General features: G+C 37.8%; 2 protein-coding genes and 1 long non-coding RNA gene across 7 annotated transcripts; 1 reads left to right on the forward strand and 2 right to left on the reverse strand.

The window, feature by feature from the left end:
• Positions 1 to 3675: 3675 nt before the first annotated feature.
• On the reverse strand, positions 3676 to 6881 carry LOC131163009 (glucan endo-1,3-beta-glucosidase 7). Of its 5 annotated transcripts, none has more exons than XM_058119687.1 (5): positions 6513 to 6881; positions 5744 to 6408; positions 5185 to 5508; positions 4345 to 4660; positions 3676 to 3974 (listed from the first exon to the last, which is right to left on the reverse strand). In XM_058119687.1, exons 1-5 carry the CDS (start codon positions 6577 to 6579, stop codon positions 3937 to 3939), a joined length of 1410 nt encoding a protein of 469 aa, XP_057975670.1. In that variant the 5' UTR covers positions 6580 to 6881; the 3' UTR covers positions 3676 to 3936. The 5 variants fall into 5 exon arrangements, with proteins under 5 accessions (XP_057975670.1, XP_057975668.1, XP_057975669.1 ...); XM_058119685.1 differs by having other exon boundaries at positions 4319 to 4660; XM_058119686.1 differs by having other exon boundaries at positions 5744 to 6411.
• Positions 5889 to 15856, forward strand: LOC131163010 (uncharacterized). Its single transcript, XR_009138895.1, has 2 exons — positions 5889 to 6961; positions 14668 to 15856. It is a non-coding gene; the product is annotated as an uncharacterized LOC131163010 (long non-coding RNA).
• On the reverse strand, positions 7892 to 15162 carry LOC131163008 (uncharacterized). The gene is made up of 5 exons (XM_058119682.1): positions 15025 to 15162; positions 12367 to 12428; positions 9973 to 12276; positions 9710 to 9818; positions 7892 to 8666 (listed from the first exon to the last, which is right to left on the reverse strand). The coding sequence occupies exons 1-5, from the start codon at positions 15131 to 15133 to the stop codon at positions 8056 to 8058; spliced, it is 3195 nt and encodes a 1064-aa protein (XP_057975665.1). The 5' UTR covers positions 15134 to 15162; the 3' UTR covers positions 7892 to 8055.
• Positions 15857 to 17899: the final 2043 nt, after the last annotated feature.

The following is a 17899-nucleotide window of genomic DNA, read 5'->3' on the forward strand; positions in this document are numbered from 1 at the left end:
TAAATGGATGTATTATTTTTTACATTTTATATTTTTTTATTTATAAATGAATAAATATAATGCAGTTTTTTTTTTTTTAAATTTCATTTTATATGAAATTTTAAAATAAAAAAATTATATATTTTTAAACGGGTGACCCGTTACCCACCCGTTTATTAAACGGGTGGATTAGGGTTGGCATGTGTGTGACCCATTTAACATCGACCCGTTTATGACCTGGCCCGTTAGTGACCCGCCCAAACCCGGCCTGCCCGCCCGTTTTGCCAGGCCTACTTTATACCACGTATTATCTGAATAGGTGGTTGTACTCTATAAACTGTATATAGCTATGGTACCGTGCTCTGTAATTGTATGGTCCAATAGGGTATGATACTATATAATACACCTTTATATACAACTATCGGTTTTATCACGATTCTGTAATAACTATATAAACCATGACGCTGTGGAAAACTGTATCTCTATATCAACTATGTCTCTGTAATTAACTGTTAATTTGTATGTCATGGTATTGCAAAACTGTATAATCATGGTATTTCTATAATTGGTGTAAAATACATTCACTGTCTATATATTCTGTAAAACACATCTCTGAAAATACTGTAAAGCATGTTTCTATACTATATCTATATTCTCAAGCCACACAGAAATTTTAAAACATATTAATCACATTTGATAAAACTGTATAAATCTCTGCTATAAACAATACTTTGGTGGAACATTTATAATTTCATACTAAAAACATATTCATATAACCTAGCATATCATATTTCCCTTACCTGTTTCCTGCTAAAAATCCCCTATTATAATGGGTCCAACACCCGCAGGGTTCTCCACTCAACACCCTGAAAATAACATTTGTCAAAATAAAATATCAATATTTCTTCACCTACATCATTTCCTATAACTGTCATAAGACCAAAAATGGATTAAAAGGCCGTACCTTGAATTTGGAATAAAATCCAACTTCGTCTCACCAATGATCCGCTCTGGCAGACTTGCAGAGAACTTTACCAGGAGCGTCGTGATGGCTTCAGATCGTCGATCCGGCAACTGGCGGGGCCGAAATCGAAGAGAGAATGGAGAAAGTCCGTAGGAGAGAGAGAGAGAGAGAGAGAGAGAGAGAGAGAGAGAGAGAGAGAGGAGAGAGGAGAAGCCTGAAAATGTGATAAAAATTCAATTTTTCACTACTTATAGGGCCAGATTCGTCGACGAGACACGTCACCTCGTTGACAAGTCCTTCAGTAAATTCGTCAACGAACCCTACCCTTCTTCAACGAAATTCAAAGTAGCCCAAATCCATCTCTCGGTATTTTCTCGTCGACAAAACGGGACCTCGTCGATGAGATCTTGAAGACATTTGTCAACGAATCCTGGAAATTCTTGAAATTGTATTCTCCAAAATGCAATGTCGTTGACGAAGTCTACTACCTCCTTCTGTTACTGATTCCATTTCTCTCTTTCTTCATTATTTAAATACCATTATTTTTCGGGTTATTACATGAAAGATGTTAGATGGTAATATACTAGGGTTTGAATTGTTTGAACTAACGTTAATGCAATTTCAGGATTTGGAGTTCTGGACGTTGTAAGTGTGGTTTAAGGCTTTTAACAAGCTTCTCAAGAATTAGGTAAGGAAATAGATTAAATCAAGTATTTTTAGAAATTTATTTATGAATTAATGTAGTTTCTGGGAATACTGGTATTAAACAGCTTTTATAGCATATTATAGTATAATACAGAGTAGAACTCACTCGTGTGGCATGGGTATAAGTTTAATGGAATAACAGTATGTTAGAATGTGTTATTATTTCATGAAATAAGTATGATTTTACAATAATTTTTAGAAAGATCGTGAATAGTATATTTATAGTATATTATGATATGACAACCGACACAAATGTCGTGTAATGATAGCCGGTGCAAATGTGGTGATATGATAAGCCGGCGCGTATATGTCGTGATCAGTTTTAATATGACAATTTATTCAAAAATTATGAAATGACAGTTTTTATCCAAAAATATGTAAAAATCAGATTTTATTTCAAAAATATGTAAATTTTATTTATGAATAAAAATATATTATGTGAAATGTATTATATAGTAACAGAACTTGGATGGTAACGTATGTTATGAGCACGGTACCATTGCTAGCTAGCCAGATCGGAGGGAAGGATACCCACTGTGTGCCGACCCATTAGAGGTTGATGGAGAGTAGGATAAGCGGACCAGATTGATGTATAACTGACAGTGCAACCACACTATTCAGCAAGTGTGGGTCGGAAGTCGATTAGCCCCGAAGTGTAGGTAGTGAGTAGGATACCCTCTGTGTACTGACTCGCCAGAGGTTGATGGAGAGTAGGATGGGTAGACCAGGTTCGGTGGACAATCGTGCGTAGTTATGTCATGTTTGACTTAACCTGGTAGGCTAACCAGGTTCGGTGGACATTCATGATTTGTAGTTATACATCCAGGGTAAGATTTCAGTAATATACAAATTTAACATATGATTTAAAAGATACAAAAATTCATTATGTTATGGTAAGATTATGTTTAAAAAGTACACATTTTCATGTATTATCAGTTACAGGTTAAAGATATATTGCAGCTATATTATTTGCAATATATGTTTATAATATGATAAAACTCACGTTGTCACACACTGATATTAGTCTATTTCTCTTACTAAGAGGTGTCTTACCCTAGCATTACAAATATTTTAGGAAACCCCAACAGACGAGTGAAGTGAGCTTTGTGATAGAGGAGCTCTGTGGTATTACCTCAATTGCAGGGTAAGTACCAGAGGTCAGTGGTAGGATTGATTTTTGAGATATATGTGTATATGTAGAAATAGTTAAACTCTGGTATTTTAGATAAGTTAAGTATATTATAGTTTTCGATGCTTAGATGACATGTATGTATAAATAGGTAATTTCTCGGTACCTATGGGTCCATGTTGACTTTGACTATGTTCTTTGGTATCAGAGTATTAATAATATGTGATATATATATATATATATATATATAGAAGAAAATTTGAGGTCGATTTAATTATTTAAAATTTATTACGTCGTATACAAGTTTCATTATACTCAATCTTATTCTTAGGATGATCTATTCCATAAAACCAAACACTATCTTGAGACACGCAATGAACGGTCAATCATATCTGTAGTGACATAAAAATAATCAAGTAGTTCAATTAGATGAAAAAACCCTTCAATATGTATAAAGAATAATTGACTTTTATTCACAACAAATTCAAGCTTAGATTTTAATTTATGGGATTTATATGAGCTTTATGTGAAAAATTCTCAAAATGCATGTCCTCGAATAATAAAATAGTGACATTATGTCCTCATTGATCAAAATATTATTTTTTTAGCAATATCACAAGAGAGAGCAAAGCCTTTAAAACTAATACCCCATCCTTTCTTCTTAAGGAGATTTTAAGTATATAGAGCCAAAACGCCCTTTGAGCCCCTCGGCCTCTAAAGAAAACTTCCCTATACTTAGTTACGTTTACAAAACTTTTAGTCAGGAAACATTTTGAACTGAGTTAAACTCAAATAATCAAATAATAAAATAAAAAATATATTAAAATTCACTAAAATTTCAAATTAATTTAAACTCAAAAGGATGAAGAAATTTATACTCAAATGAAGACCCCATTAATTGGTTAAACTTTGCACATCTTGACTGTATATACAAAAGCATGAATACATGGGTTTAGGGTTAGGGATTTTCCTAGTACCCCAAGGCACCACTGAAATACTTCATTCACAAAGTTGCACACATTGCCATGCTCTCTCTTCCATCCATAGGCACATAGAAACATACCTTACCAATTAAGTCAAGAAAAAGAAAAAAAAAAAAGAAAAAGAAAAAGGAAGGCTAAACCCCACCATCTTTCTATTGTTCCAATTTCCTCAACTCTTAGGCACTCCCGGAAGGATAAATGCAACCACCATAGCCTACAAAAGCACAAAACTCAATTATATATTTTTCAAAAGGACCAACAATTAGTCTTGCATAAATAAAAAGCTTTAAAAAACAGAAATTAATAACAAAAAATAACAATCAGAAACAAAAACTAAAAACTAAAAATCGACAAACATTTATAACATTAATACAAGTTAAAAAATTAATTAAAAAAATACTAATTTTCATCTTTAAATAAAAAAATATAGTTAAAATAATAAAATTATAAATAATACACACTAAAATATTCATATAATAAAAATATAATTACTTCAGTTAATTGTTCTACTTTCAAAAAAAAAATAGAAAACAACAATAAATGTAAGAATCAAATTACCAGGATGAGAATGGACGTGGGCTTACTGGGATTCTTGGAGGAGAGGTTGGCCGTTTGGGAGAAATCGCAATCCCAAGAGTTCCGGCCGGAGGATTGGTAGAGGAGGTTCATGGCATAGGCGGCGTGCGACGCTAAGGTGTTTGGCTCAAAGCATGCTCCGCCGGGCTGGATAGGGCTGCAGTCGATGCCCTGCCCGCACGCGTAGTCCAGATTTGCCTGCAATTGGGCGTCCGTGACGCCCGCCTTCAGCACGCACCATGATCCTGCATTTGGTTTCGGCGATGGGGTCACCGGAGTTCTTGGAGCTGCCGGAGTCTTGGGTGGCGCTGCTGCCACTGGAGTCTAATTAACAAAGAAGATGAAATGGCAGTCCAAATTTTCGAAGTAATTAAAATGGTTGTTCACTGAGCTCTCTAATCATGGTACCAACCATGATATAAGGAAGTTCTTTTTCCATCAAAATAGTTTTCAGGCCGACATGACGAAACGAAATTACTATAAAAAGATTTAAAATACTTTTAATAAGTGTATTAAAGCCACCCCTGATTGGCTGATTGGAGCATTTGCATGATTAGGCTTTATGCTTTCATGGGCACTTCTTTAATTAGGCTTTAACAAGACTTTTTTACTCTCCAATCACTTCGCCTCCTCACTCTTGCTATTTTTACTTTGAAAACCACAGTTCATGTGAATTTCAACTCCTTTTAACATCATTGCCGCCTGTCACTGACATACCCCTGAGATCTGACACCGAAAACAAACTAACCCTTACCATTACCATTTGAGCTGCAATTGTTAAAATTTTAATATACAAAATAGTGGAACTATACTACTATTAGAGGAGTTGGTGTGGAACAAATGCATACCTGACTAGTCTTGGAGAGGCCAACGTCATAGGTCATGGTGAGATCGGGCCTAAAAAGCCCAAAAGCCCGTTCAGAACTCGGCCCAGGCTTAAGGTCCTCGTCATAAAGGGCAAAGAGATACGTGTCTATTGGTTTTCCCGGCATCAACGGCGTCCCCGCCATTGATCTCAGGTGCGCGATTAAATTGCCGTTATAAGCTCTGGCATTTTCCATACTCGGTCCCACTTCATTCTCGTCGCCTTTGTACGGCCAACCTGTCTCTGCAACAACTATTTCCACATCTTTAAAACCCATCCAGTTCAATGCCGTTCGGACACCATCCACCTGCGCATTGATAATAATCAAAAGCAGGCTTTGGAGCGAATTAAGACATTTTGAGTTTAATTCTTTGCAGCCAGCAGGGGATTGTTTTTCTAACTTAATTTTAATTTTATTTATATATAAATTTACTTTAGGTGGATTTTAAGGCCTGGATGTTGTAATTAAAAAGGCCCATTTATCTGAGATTGCTTAGAGGTTGGGTTGGGCCGTGATTAGTTAGTCGGATAGTCCGGCTCACCTGTGCGTCGAACATGTTAGCGTACTTGATCTTAGTTCCCGGGTCGAACCGTCCCGGGTTGTTTTGGAAAAGGCAAAACGCCAGCGTTTCGGGCCTCGGATCGCTCCTGTAAGCGAAGTAAGGGTAGGGATTGATCGCGAAAGGCGAGCCGGTGGCGTTATTGAACCCCAACAGTCCCTTCAAGAGGTCCGCCAAGCCCGGGTCGAAGGACCCGGATGAAGGCGGCTCGGACCGCTTCAGCACCGCCATGGAGTGGACGGTGGACACCTTGATCTTGCCCCCCAGGGAAGCGGCGTTAAGGGCATTTTGGAGATTCTGCATAGCCGGCAGCAGCTGCGTCATCAGGTTCCGGTCGGTGGAGGTCATGACCTCGTTGCCGACGGTGACGAGGATGATGTTGCTCGCAGGATAGAAGGGAAGGACGTTAGTGTTAATCCAGTTTTTGGCAAAGTTGGGATCGCCTGCTAGGGCGGGGATGTCGCCGTTCGCGGCGCCGATTACGATTCCGATGCCGGTGTTCGCTAGGGCCTTGATGATGGCCGGGTCCGCCCCGTAGAGTCTGACCTTTTCAATCGCGGTGGTTTGGAGAAGCCTGGCGGTGGCCGACGGCGGAGGGAGGTTGTCGGCGACTTGCCCGTAGTTTACCCCAATGAATGATTCCGAGTCTGCTAAAAAGAGAAGAAATAGAGCAATGATAATCAAAGAGCTGGGATTTCAGAAAAGAAGAATTTTAGTGCTTACAAAGCCAAAAAAAAAAAAAAAAACATACTTGCGACGTAAATGGCCTGAAGGATGAAAAGGAAGAGGAAGGATAAAACAAAACGAAGCCTCGCCATGGCTGAGCTGAAGTGATGATCTCTATCTCTCTCTCTCTCTCCCTCACCCTCTCTTCTGCGGAATACAATAAGGCGAAGAGGACCATAAATATAGTATTGTGGAGGGCAAAATCGTAAAGATCGAGGGCTTTAATCAGCAATTCATGGATGGAGAACAGTTTAAAGCATCGGAGATGAGAGCTGGAATCTGGAAGGTCTATGGTGGGGTCTGGTTTTCAATTTCTTGCGGCTTTGCATTTTGGATGGAGGGGTATAAAGGGGAGACTCGAGCGAAGGTTCCCTCTCTTTCCAGACGGCTTTACCGCCCAAGGAAGCTGTTTGAATCTTGAAGTGACTTTAATACCCTCAGATTCGATCATAACACATTCATCCAAAAAACAGGGTAAAAGTTTTGACAGATTTTCATGGGTTTCTCTTTTTTTTCTATCATGCATGTGAATTTTGCATGCTTTGGAGCATGAGTTTTGAGTGTTAAGAGTCTTGGATTTAATAATAGGCAAAATATAGTAAAATTTTGGTATGATTTTGTGTCTTAATTTTGTTACCTTCTGTTTCAAATGTAGGACTCCAACTTCATGCTTTAATTCGCAACGTATGTTTTTCTAGGGCATGTTTATTGTTTGAGTTGTTAGTGCTCCCTAAAAGTCAATTTGTGGCTAATCCGTCGCCTCTATTGGACGTTTAAAATGACATATTAGAAAATTTTAAAGTATTAGAGATGTGTTGAAAAGCATGCTGTGCTGTGGCTGTGGTTCTCCCCAGAAAGCATCGCTCCAATAGCCTTTAGATGCTTATTGCTTCCATGCTAAGAAATAGCTTGAAAATAAATTTCAAGGCGCAAAAACCCAAACATTCTATAAAGAAGAGCTTCATATACAATTGAAGAATATGTGTTGCTTTAGGGGCAAAAGCATAAAGGGGGGACTGACTTTAAGAAGGGAAGTATTAAGTATAACTGGTCGACAAGTTTAACTTTATGATAAACGTAAGAAAGTTGGCTTTCAACTCTTCAAATTCGAGATTTATTTTCCCTTCCCACCTGTTTGCTTGATTCTTAGATGTCTGAGTATATGCTCCTCAAGAGAGTTGTTTTTATAGAAATCTTTTCTAAAGAAAAGTTCATTCATGATTAACCCACATCATCCATTAAGAACTGTCGCATTTTTTAGATGCAGCCCGGTTTCTTTGTTTTTGTGCCCTTGCTCCATGAGTATTTGTTTTACCCACGAAGGAACAAGGATCTTCCTAAGTGGGTAATGAGCAAAGTTATGTTTTTGATTTCTATGATGCACACCAGAGGCACGTTCATATATGAAATGGGAATCCGCAAACGAGGATAACCTTTCTTTCTCTTTACAAAACCACATGTAGCAACTCGAAACTCAATTTGTGATATACAATTGTTTTTTTTTTTTTTTTAAAAAAAGACGACTTGATTTGCTCAAACTATTTCATGTTTTAATCAAACAGATACTCTTAATATAAGAACTCTCTAGCTATCTCGTCTAAGAGCCCATTGAGCATGTGTCTCTCCACATCTCTTATAACTTCATCCTTTTCAAGAAATGTGAGTGCCATCTCATTCCAACCCAAGTCCCACATACAGTTCACGTCTGGATCCTTGCCGTGTAAATCGTTCTCGAGCATTTTGTATAGGTAGTCAGAAGTGTCGCACTCATTGATCCCATCTCTGCCACAAAATCTTAAGTTGTCGATATCTTTGTGCAGCTGCTTCACCAAGTCATCCAAGGATCTTATTTTCGTGGGAAAACTGATTGTTGTCTTAACACAAGGATGAACACTGAGCTCTAACCTTCTCCCTTTTCTTTTCATTACTTCATAGCCACAGTCTAATACAAGCTTGCCGTCCTCGTATTGATATATATGACCAACGGCATTGAGGATGCCCACAGGGATGTTTAGTTTGAAAAGAGCCTCTGCTGAGTTAAGGAATACTTGGCTTTGTGTTAGTACCTGCTTGAGGTGGTTTTCATCTTCTGTGAGTGGTTCTTGCATCCATGATTTGGAAATTTTCTGTTGCTCCAGCTGTGAAGGGTAAGGGATGTCCGTGCTTGCTTCTTGGCTTCCTGTGACATAAAAGCAATGAGTTTGGTCTATTAATTTCTCCCATTTGCTCCGCATATATGTTGTATAAAATCACTAATGATATAGAGTTCTGGATTCTAGAATCAGAGATTTGTTCACAAGGAAGAAGAGACAGAGAACTAAAGCTTTAAGAGGTCAAATGACATGCATGGCTTGAACTTATGCGATCATTTCTGAAGGCCAGATGTCGCAAGCTGAAGAGGGATTTTAGGAGCATCTTGAAACACTTTGACAATAATGAGTGGTAGTGAACCCTATTCCTGGTAAACATTACAAAGATATGGTTGACATGGGTTGAGGATTGTTAGGAATATACGAACAAATTCCCGAAACCTGTGAGAAACAAATAGAGAAAGAATAACGCCAAAGAAAAATTCAATCACACGCACAAGACAATATTTACGTGGTTCGGCAATTTTGCCTACATCCACGGAGTTGCAGGGATTTCAATATTATCAGGAAGAAAGCACAGAGAGTGCGGCGATACAATTCTCTCGCTCTCGCTCTCTCTCGCGGATACAACCACACGAACCCTAATCACCCGAAAGCACCCTTTTTATATGTTGCGACTAGGGTTCCGTTCCGAATGGGCTCCAAAAATTTTCCCCGGGGGCGTTGCCCCTGGACCCCCACGAGTACGGCTTCGCTCCATGGACTAAGCCTTAGGATAGAAATCTCTAATTAAATAGAGGTCGAGTCGTCATCCAAATTAAGACACAACTAGGCTCCACAAAAGCCCAACAAGGATGAGCAAGGAAGTTTTGACATGGGTTCAGATATTGTAAGGTGAATATGTAAGACTTGATTTTAGAGACTTAAAACTTTAACTGGCAAACCTGGAAGACATGGTTACTTTTATATGGGAAAACTTCTTATAGTTGTGGATAAGCACCAGCATTTTGACAAGGACTAGGAGACAAATTATGTGCTTGTTCTTTTGCGTGCTGTTTGGTAGAAATGAAGGTAACAGTTTCAACACTCATGGGGTGGGAACTTGAGTTTGAATGTGCAAGTTTGTGCTTACCAGGAAGTGGACTTGGTATGATTTTGTTAATCTTCAGTTCTTGATCTCTGCCAAAAGCCGTCGCCTGGCCTTGGTTATCATTGGAAGTCGTAGAGGTTATGTTTTGACCCTGCATTAAGATCCAATGGGATATTTGAATTCACCATTATAGTTTGCAAGTAAAAAAAATTAAAATGAGGAAGTGTCTTGAAGTTTTGGTTGATATGTATGCGTCTAACTTTTATCTTCTGTGAAGAAGTAGCTATTGGTAAAGAAGAGCTTACACTTATATCTGGAGCCGGTACATGCAATGCACTTAAGCTTGTGCTTTCATCTGCCTGCTCACCTTCCTTCTGCAATTTTATTTCAATATTCATTGGTTGAATGCTTTCTTTTGATTCATTGGATCTAGTGATTTCTTTCATGGACCTTCTCACAGTCTCGCGTTCTGCTGTATTGGAGCCACCAATTTTGTCTTGCCTTCTCTGTTTTGTTTTTTGCAGATGTGACTTCAATGGCTTTGTTACATTGCGGGGTGTTCCTTTTTTTCTAGTCATTACTTCATCTATCTTTCTAGGAATCTCCCTTTTGTACATCTTTTTATTATCTACTTTCTTCTGTGTAGAAGGGACACGTGTTGGTTTCTCTTCTACAACTTGAGCAGCACGAGGTTTTACCTTTTCTGATTCAGGTTTTTGGTCACTTGGAGAGGAATTTTGTTCTGAGCTCCTGTTCGTAGAATCTTTCATGCTGATTTTCAAGTTAGTGCTGCCTCCATCCCCAGCAAGATCTTCATTTCTGCCATCTAATGACCCTTTGGACGTCATTGCATCAATAGCTTCAGTAGAACTTTTCCTGCTATATGTGGCTTGGTTCACATGTGGCTGTTGTTTTGGCAAATTCATTGTGGTAAGTATGGGTTTTGAAGACATCTTAGCTATTGATTCACTTCCCCTTTGTTTTGGTATATCCAACTTTTGTTTTGTAAACTGCTGTTTAGCTTCTTCTGCTTCACTCTTTTCTTCCTGAGACTCATTTCTTTGAAGCACATGCTGCTGCTGCAATTCAGGATCATTCCAAGGCCTTTTTTGATTGCCTGGTAGAAGCCCATTTGAATTTCTCTTTTCTGTTTGAGGCATGATTTCTCTGTACCTGGACTTCTCCTGCAATATATTGGCATCATCCAAACTTTTTCTTTTCTGTGGCGCTACCCAAGGTGGCTCATCCTTAAAGAAGGGGTCCTTGATGTCACCATTTTCTGTGGCTCTCTGTTCAGTGTGGACTGTGTGCTCTTGATTACCCTTTCGACTACCAGTAATCTGACTCATGCTGTTGATGTTGCTGCTTTGTTGCTTATTCATTTTGAGATTGGCCTTTCTTGATCCAATCACTGGCTTCATACCCTCCACATTTCCCAAGTCCCTCCAAGGTGATTTTTCAGGGTGAAGCACCATGTTGAAGTTGGCATTCTCAATCACCAGGTTTTTTCCTCTATGAGACGCCAATGCTCTATCCTGGGTTTCTGGAATTTCACTTGCTCTTATCAACTGATGTTTTGCAATTTTTGGTACCAGATTGTCTAAATCGTTAGTCTTCAATTCAGCCTTTGTTGTGCTTCCCTGTGTAGCTTTCTTGAAAGCATTTCTGTCCATCTTCTGCCTGTAGGTTGATTCCTGCTTGTTCTTTGAATCTACTTTTTCTGGAAGGCCTTCTAGTCCCATTAGTCTCGCAATCACATTAGGTAGTCTCCCTTTTTCTGATTTGGATTTTGAGGAACTGGAGTGTTTCTTCTGTTCTGCATATGCTCCAGGAGTTCCAAAATCAGGGCCACAGCTAGCTGATCGCTTGTGAGAAACCGAGTTTGAGGCTTTTGGAGCTTGCTTTTCTTTGAACTTAGGAGCTTCTGTAGGGTAAATTAGAGCTGTTAGCCTCTGTATGACACTAGTTCCATGAGAATTTCTTGAGGGCTTGTCAAAGGAAAACCTTGGCCGGTCCAGTTGCTTCTCATCAGGTATTTGTTCTGTGTTCTCTTCGTCATCTCCATCAACCTCAATCAATCTGACATGACTTTTCCCCTTCGTGCTGATCATGTAGTCTGAAGCTTCCTGCAGGTTCACAAGCATTCGCAGGGACTCTTCCAAATCTATAGCACCTTTCAATAGTTCCTTTCCAATTTCTACTGAATACTTATCGAAGTTAACTCCATTAGTGCAAGCTCTAAGGATCTGGTTTAATTTTTGTGCCCCTTTTGATATTTCTTTGATATAGAGAGGAGAGAGTGTAGGGAGCTGGGTAGTTGAAGACCGGTGTCTAACTAAGGTGCCCCGTCTTTCTGACTGTCCAAAATCTGCTTGTCTCCTGCCAATGTGATGAAGGAAATGCAGCACTGAACTGGTTCCTGTGGATTCCATTTTCCCAAGTTTTCCTCCATTCTGAAAAGCAAACGCCAGGGCCGTGGACAGATCGCCTATTTGTTCCGAGTTTTGCCCTCTTCCAAAGGGAACAATCTGTTTTGAAGCCTCTTCAATTGTGAGCGGTCTATTTCCTGCATTGTAGTTTTTGTGCATCTTCCCTAGTTTGGAGCCAATCTGAGGAAATGAAAAGACCCAAATCAGATAAAGTTTGCACCATGTACTTGCAAACATTTCAAACAGAAATGCAGAATTGTCAATACTTACAGTTCCGTGTGTTTTTATTTCTTCGCAACCTCTAAAACTTTGCTGGGAGTAGCCACAAGCATCTTGATCCAATCACATGACAAAGAGAAACATTACAAAATTTTCAGTATTTTATCCTTAATTACTCGGCATTATGCTTCCCAGATGAAATTGCTTATGGTCCTATTCTTGCAGTCCATACAGTCGAGAAGAGCTGGGTGGGCAAACCATTAAGATCTTCAGAGTAGGTGAGGGTTCTGAGAAAACGAAGGGCTAGGCTCCACACCAGTGAAATTTAATCAGTCAGTTTAAATACAAACTTTTTGCTGGAGCACATTGTGATCTAAGAGAGAAACTCTGTGGTCTCCCAGTGAATAGACTTAGTATTAATGTACCAAAAGTTGGCCTGCCGAGTATTTCTCAATTGTCTGTAGATACATATTAATTAAAGCATATCTGCTGTCAAATGATTTAACTGAAATTTAAAGGCTAAACAGTCATTGAACCGGTTCATTTGTTTGGTGCACAATTTACTGATTTATGGTATAGTTAGATGGTGCCCATCATGTGGATTACGACTCCCGTATTTTTTTTGAATGTCGATAAGTGTGAGACTTTAGATAATAGTAATAGTACTTCTCTACTTCATTTTGATGGTCAGGGGCCATTTCTAAAATAAAGCAGTGGATGTAATTTTTGTTCAAATTTCTTCTGCTATTTACTTATCTGCTTACTGCATATACAGCAACTGTTCTACATTTCTTCTCTATAAGTTTTAATTTGGTTCCTCTTCTCTTCTTCCTGGTTGCCTAATCAATAGAGCTAGTCCTCAAACCAGTGGCTTAATTGGTGCTCAAGCATAATAAAATCTTAACATGAAAAGTATTTCATAATTGAATATTGAAGCAGAGGTATATTAATGGACAAAAAAGAAGAAGATGTTTTTACAGTTTTATATTTAGAATTTCTAATATTTAGAAAATATTTTTAGTAAATAAACAAAATAAAAGTTAAAACTAAGTGGAATTTATATGGGGTTATGGGAAACTAAAATATGAAATAAAAATAATCCAATAATCCTACAAATTAAAGATTATATCAGTTTATGAATAAATAGTTCTTTATAAAGTAAAATATAATTAAAATAAAACCAAATTAAGGTAATACATATAATTATTTTTATTTTTATTTCTAGCCTTTCTCAGGATATCAATTTTTTAGAAAATACAATTCCCTAGAATGATGTAGTTTGTGGTAACCTAGAAATTATCTGAGTTTTAATTTACTTTGATTATTTGCTTCCATAAGAAAGTAGGTCAATTAAAGGGTTAAGGTACCCAAATTTATTTATTTATTTTTTTTTAACAGGATGGATAAATCTTAGTGTGTTAATTAAAAAACTTAGAACACAACGGACCGAAATGATAGCATATAGAAACGTTTGTTGAGATTGCAGGTGTGGAGTCGTCGGCAGCCACACCAGCCCAGCCGCGTTCGTTGACGTTGGAGACTGGTGGCCATCAACCCTGCCAACCATGCTAAAATTGCAGCCACCTCTTTTGAATTTTACCCCCCATCTGTGTGTATATATATATATATATATGTGTAGGTGGAAGTGTGTGTAGAGTAGTGAGGTGTGCAAAAGTTGCGAGCGTTGAGTGTGAGAGAGAGAGAGAGAGAGTCGAGTTGAAGGCAGTAGTCTCCTCCTCCTTGTATTATTCTCCCCGTTTATAGTGAATTGGTGTGTGCTCCATGGATGTAGGTCGATTAGACTGAATCACGTAAATCCGGTGTTCCATTTTTGGGTTGTTAATATTTTGCTCGTGTGTGATTGTTACTCTTAGATCCAACCCCCCAACAACGTTAAGATTTTAATGGCCAAAATTAGAATGTGAGGGATTAGAATAACACTTTCCAGGGAATTACATGTACTTTTGCCATGATGATAATCAGGGCATGTGCATTTTACACCTCTATGCTCTTGGAATTTTTTGTTTAATGGTATTATTTGAAACAACTATTACTAGTATTAAATCAGAATGTACGTGTTTATGAAAATATGAAAAAATACATCTATGTTTTATCTATATTTTTTTTACCCCCTCACTGGAGAAAATTTGTGGGTCCACCACTGGACGCTAAGACAGACGAAGATAACTAGCCGATAGCCGAAATGTATAATTCTACCGCTCTTCAGTTATTTGCAGTGCCTCCGGTGATTATCTGTAATTTAGTGAATAATTGGTAATCTGTAATTACAACTTAGCAGCGAATTCTCTTTGAACCTTTAATTGTGTTGAATTTTGATATTCTGAAAAGCAGGTGATAGCTACCAGCTGATGCTTTTGGAATTGCTTGAAGCATGATACAAGGATTACAATCCAGGTGAAAGTTCAGTATAAAGTTTACAAATGGATGTATAGCATGCATGAGCTGCAAGTTATCAAAATTCGCCTTACCCACCAAAAACAGAAGAAGAAACCGGAAAGTGGATGTTCTCTGTTTTGATCATCAGATATATATTAAGTTGGCCTTTCTTCATAAATGCACGCTTGGACATGAAAAAATATATATAGCAATTCAAGAAGTTCTATGTGGGTCATTCTCCTTCCTTTGTATTTTGTCAACAGCGAGAAACATCCATTGAATGAATGAATGAATGGCTTAATGCTTAATTACCTCCGGCCATGGAGTTCGAATGGCTGGATCGCTGAGTGGCAGCCATGCGCTCTTTCCGCAGCCGCAGGTCGTCCAACAGCTTCTGTGCGAAATCGGACCGCTTCGCCATCTTTCAGTTGGAATTCAGGACAAAGGGCCAAAATCCAAAGGAAAAAATCTCTGGGATACAGAATGACCGAACATATGAGGTAATGCTTGTGGTTGTTCTTTCTTTTGCAGATAAGAACAGAGGAGAGCAAGGGGGAATGTTGCATTTGGCTTTTTCAGTTGAGAGGGCTCTTTCGGTGTTGGGTAACATAGGAACTATAAAATAGACATGGAAATTTAATCTCTCTAAAGGTTGACGTAAACGTTAGCTCTCTCTCTCTCTCTCTCTCTGTGAAGGGTCTTTTTGGCACTCGAGTGAAATTGAGCCAGTGACGTTTATTCTAATCTAAGCAATAGGCAGAGATTTCAAAAGGGCTTCTGTTCCAAGCCCCCTTCTTCCTTCCTTCATCGTCAATCTCTCTCTCTCTCTCTCTCCCTCTCTCTTCTTTTTCTTTTGGCAGAATGAATGCTTAGCACTTTGCAGGTGTTTGTGTTCTGTATTTTGCAGGGGTGATGGAATGAGCAGAGTGCTTTACTTGCACACATTTTCTTCTTTCTTGTTTTGTTTTTGAGGCACAAGCAATTAAAGGGCAGGGGATTGGGAATCGCCGAGTCGGGTTTGGGGGTTGTAGAGCAATCAAGTTGGGACACGTGGCAGAGACTCGTGGAATCCAGGGCACTTGAGTTGGGTGATGTAAATTAAAGTCAACTCCTTTTAATTTGCATTAGGACTTTAAGGGATCAATTATGTGTGGCTTGAAGTCCGTGGATTAGGAACTTTTGCATTATATTTTTTTTTCTCAATTTTTGATGACCTTTTTGCATAAACGTTAAGAACTAAACATAGGGTGAGTTTGCTATACAAAAAATAAGAATGTTGTGAACTTAGATAGTATTTTGAGGAAAATTAATTTATAAGTTATTTATTGGTTGGGAACTTTAATTTAATTTTGAATTTGTAAAAGAATAGTACTTTTGGAACAATAAAATAAAAAAATTATGGATTGAAAATTATTTCAAGTTTCTTTTTTAAATTAATAGTATAAATGTTAAGGGACGTCTAAAAAGTTTAAGTTTATGACTTTTTTATTGGAGGTTTCAGTTTCTAACATTAAAAGAGAGCTCGAAAAAGTATGTGATGTGTAAAGAAAATTAGAAACACAATAAATTTGGAAGAAAAAAATAATTTTATTTTAAAACGTAGCAACGTGAAGACATAGGCTATACAATGGGTAGTATTTATAGGAGATGAATGATACAGTTGTGGTATTTTGAATTTCAAAAATTCGGTTCCTTGAAGATTGGAATCGGATTTTCAATAAGTGTGTAGTAATGGTTTGAATTCTTCTTTAATTGGTGAGGGATTTGCTAAAGTATCTTCATGGGTGGAATTGATTTCTTTATTAGTTGCTGAAGTGTCTTTATTGGTAAAATTGATTTTTTCATAATTTGTTGAAGTGTCTTCATGGGTAGAATTAATGTCTTCATAGATGAAATCGATTGAGGGGTGTGTATTGCTAATACCCTCCCGCAAACCTTGCTGAGTCTGGAGGCAAAGTTTGTTACGAAAATAATGAATAGTTGACTTAGACATTGACTTTGTAAAGAGATCGACGACCTATTGAGTGGTTGAGACATGTTGAGTGATAGGCAAACCAAGTGCAACATGTTTGCACACAAAATGATAATTTAGCTTAATATGTTTGTTGCGAGCGTGGAAAACAAGATTAAGGGTCATGCGAAGTGCACTGAGGTTGTCGCAGTAGAGTATGGGATTGGCTAAAATGGAAAGAGGCTATCACAATAGAAATAAACTCTCTATTAAAAAGAGAAGTTTTTGGACATGTAGTTCATACATCAGAAGATGTCCAATCTGTTTGATGCAAATAGGTATTTGTGCGCAAGCGAAATGAAAATAATGAAATTACTTGATATAAAGTAAGGCTTGTGGCACAAGGTTTCTCGCAGAAACCCGGAATTGATTATGAGGAGACATATTCTCCAATAATGGATGGAATCACTTTCAGATTCCTAATGGGGCTAACAGTCGCTGAACAACTGAGCATGCGTCTTATGGATTTAGTAACAGCATACCTATATGGATCATTGGATAGTGAAATTTATATGAAAATCCCTGAAGGATTTGAATTGCCTGAAACAAAACCTAGAGATTTATATTTAGTCAAACTCCAATATTCCTTATATGGATTAAAGTAATCTAGACGCATGTGGTATAATCGATTAAGTGAGTATCTTGTGAAAGAAGGATTCATAAACGATCCAATTTGTCCATGTGTTTTTATTAAAAGATCATATCTGGATTCACTATAATTGCTATATATGTTAATGATTTAAATTTAGTTGGGACTCTTGATTAGCTCACTAAAGCTGTTAATTATTTAATGACAGAATTTGAAATTAAAGATTTGGGAAAGACAAAATATTGTCTCGGCCTACAAATTGAATATATAAATGGCAGAATTCTTATTCATCAATCTAAATATACCAATTCTATATGGATAAAGTTCATCATTTGGGATCTCCAATAATGGTGCAATCACTTGATGTTAAGAAAGATCCATTTTGACCTCGTGATGAAGGGGAGAAATTACTTGGTCATGAAGTACCATATTTAAGTGTTATCGGTTTTTTGATGTATCTGACAAATTGTACAAGACCTGACATTACATTTACCGTAAATATACTAGCAAGATATAGCTCTGTTCCTACTCGATGACAATAGAATGGAATTAAATACATTATATACTATTTGAGAGGGACATCTGAT

Source organism: Malania oleifera, chromosome 8 (assembly GCF_029873635.1).
Source record: "Malania oleifera isolate guangnan ecotype guangnan chromosome 8, ASM2987363v1, whole genome shotgun sequence".
NCBI classification, from domain to species: Eukaryota; Viridiplantae; Streptophyta; class Magnoliopsida; order Santalales; family Ximeniaceae; genus Malania; species Malania oleifera.

What these genes read in the sequence shown, in the direction of transcription:
- LOC131163008 (XM_058119682.1), bottom strand. Translation starts at nt 15,133, where the DNA reads ATGGCGAAGCGGTCCGATTTCGCACAGAAGCTGTTGGACGACCTGCGG. An exon ending in TTCGAACTCCATGGCCGGAG is followed by an intron (nt 12,429 to 15,024) that starts GTAATTAAGCAT and finishes GATTGGATCAAG; the next exon opens with ATGCTTGTGGCTACTCCCAG. An exon ending in AAATAAAAACACACGGAACT is followed by an intron (nt 12,277 to 12,366) that starts GTAAGTATTGAC and finishes TCATTTCCTCAG; the next exon opens with ATTGGCTCCAAACTAGGGAA.
- LOC131163009 (XM_058119683.1), bottom strand. Translation starts at nt 6,579, where the DNA reads ATGGCGAGGCTTCGTTTTGTTTTATCCTTCCTCTTCCTTTTCATCCTT. An exon ending in TCAGGCCATTTACGTCGCAA is followed by an intron (nt 6,412 to 6,512) that starts GTATGTTTTTTT and finishes TTCTCTTTTTAG; the next exon opens with CAGACTCGGAATCATTCATT. An exon ending in CTAACATGTTCGACGCACAG is followed by an intron (nt 5,509 to 5,743) that starts GTGAGCCGGACT and finishes ATCAATGCGCAG; the next exon opens with GTGGATGGTGTCCGAACGGC.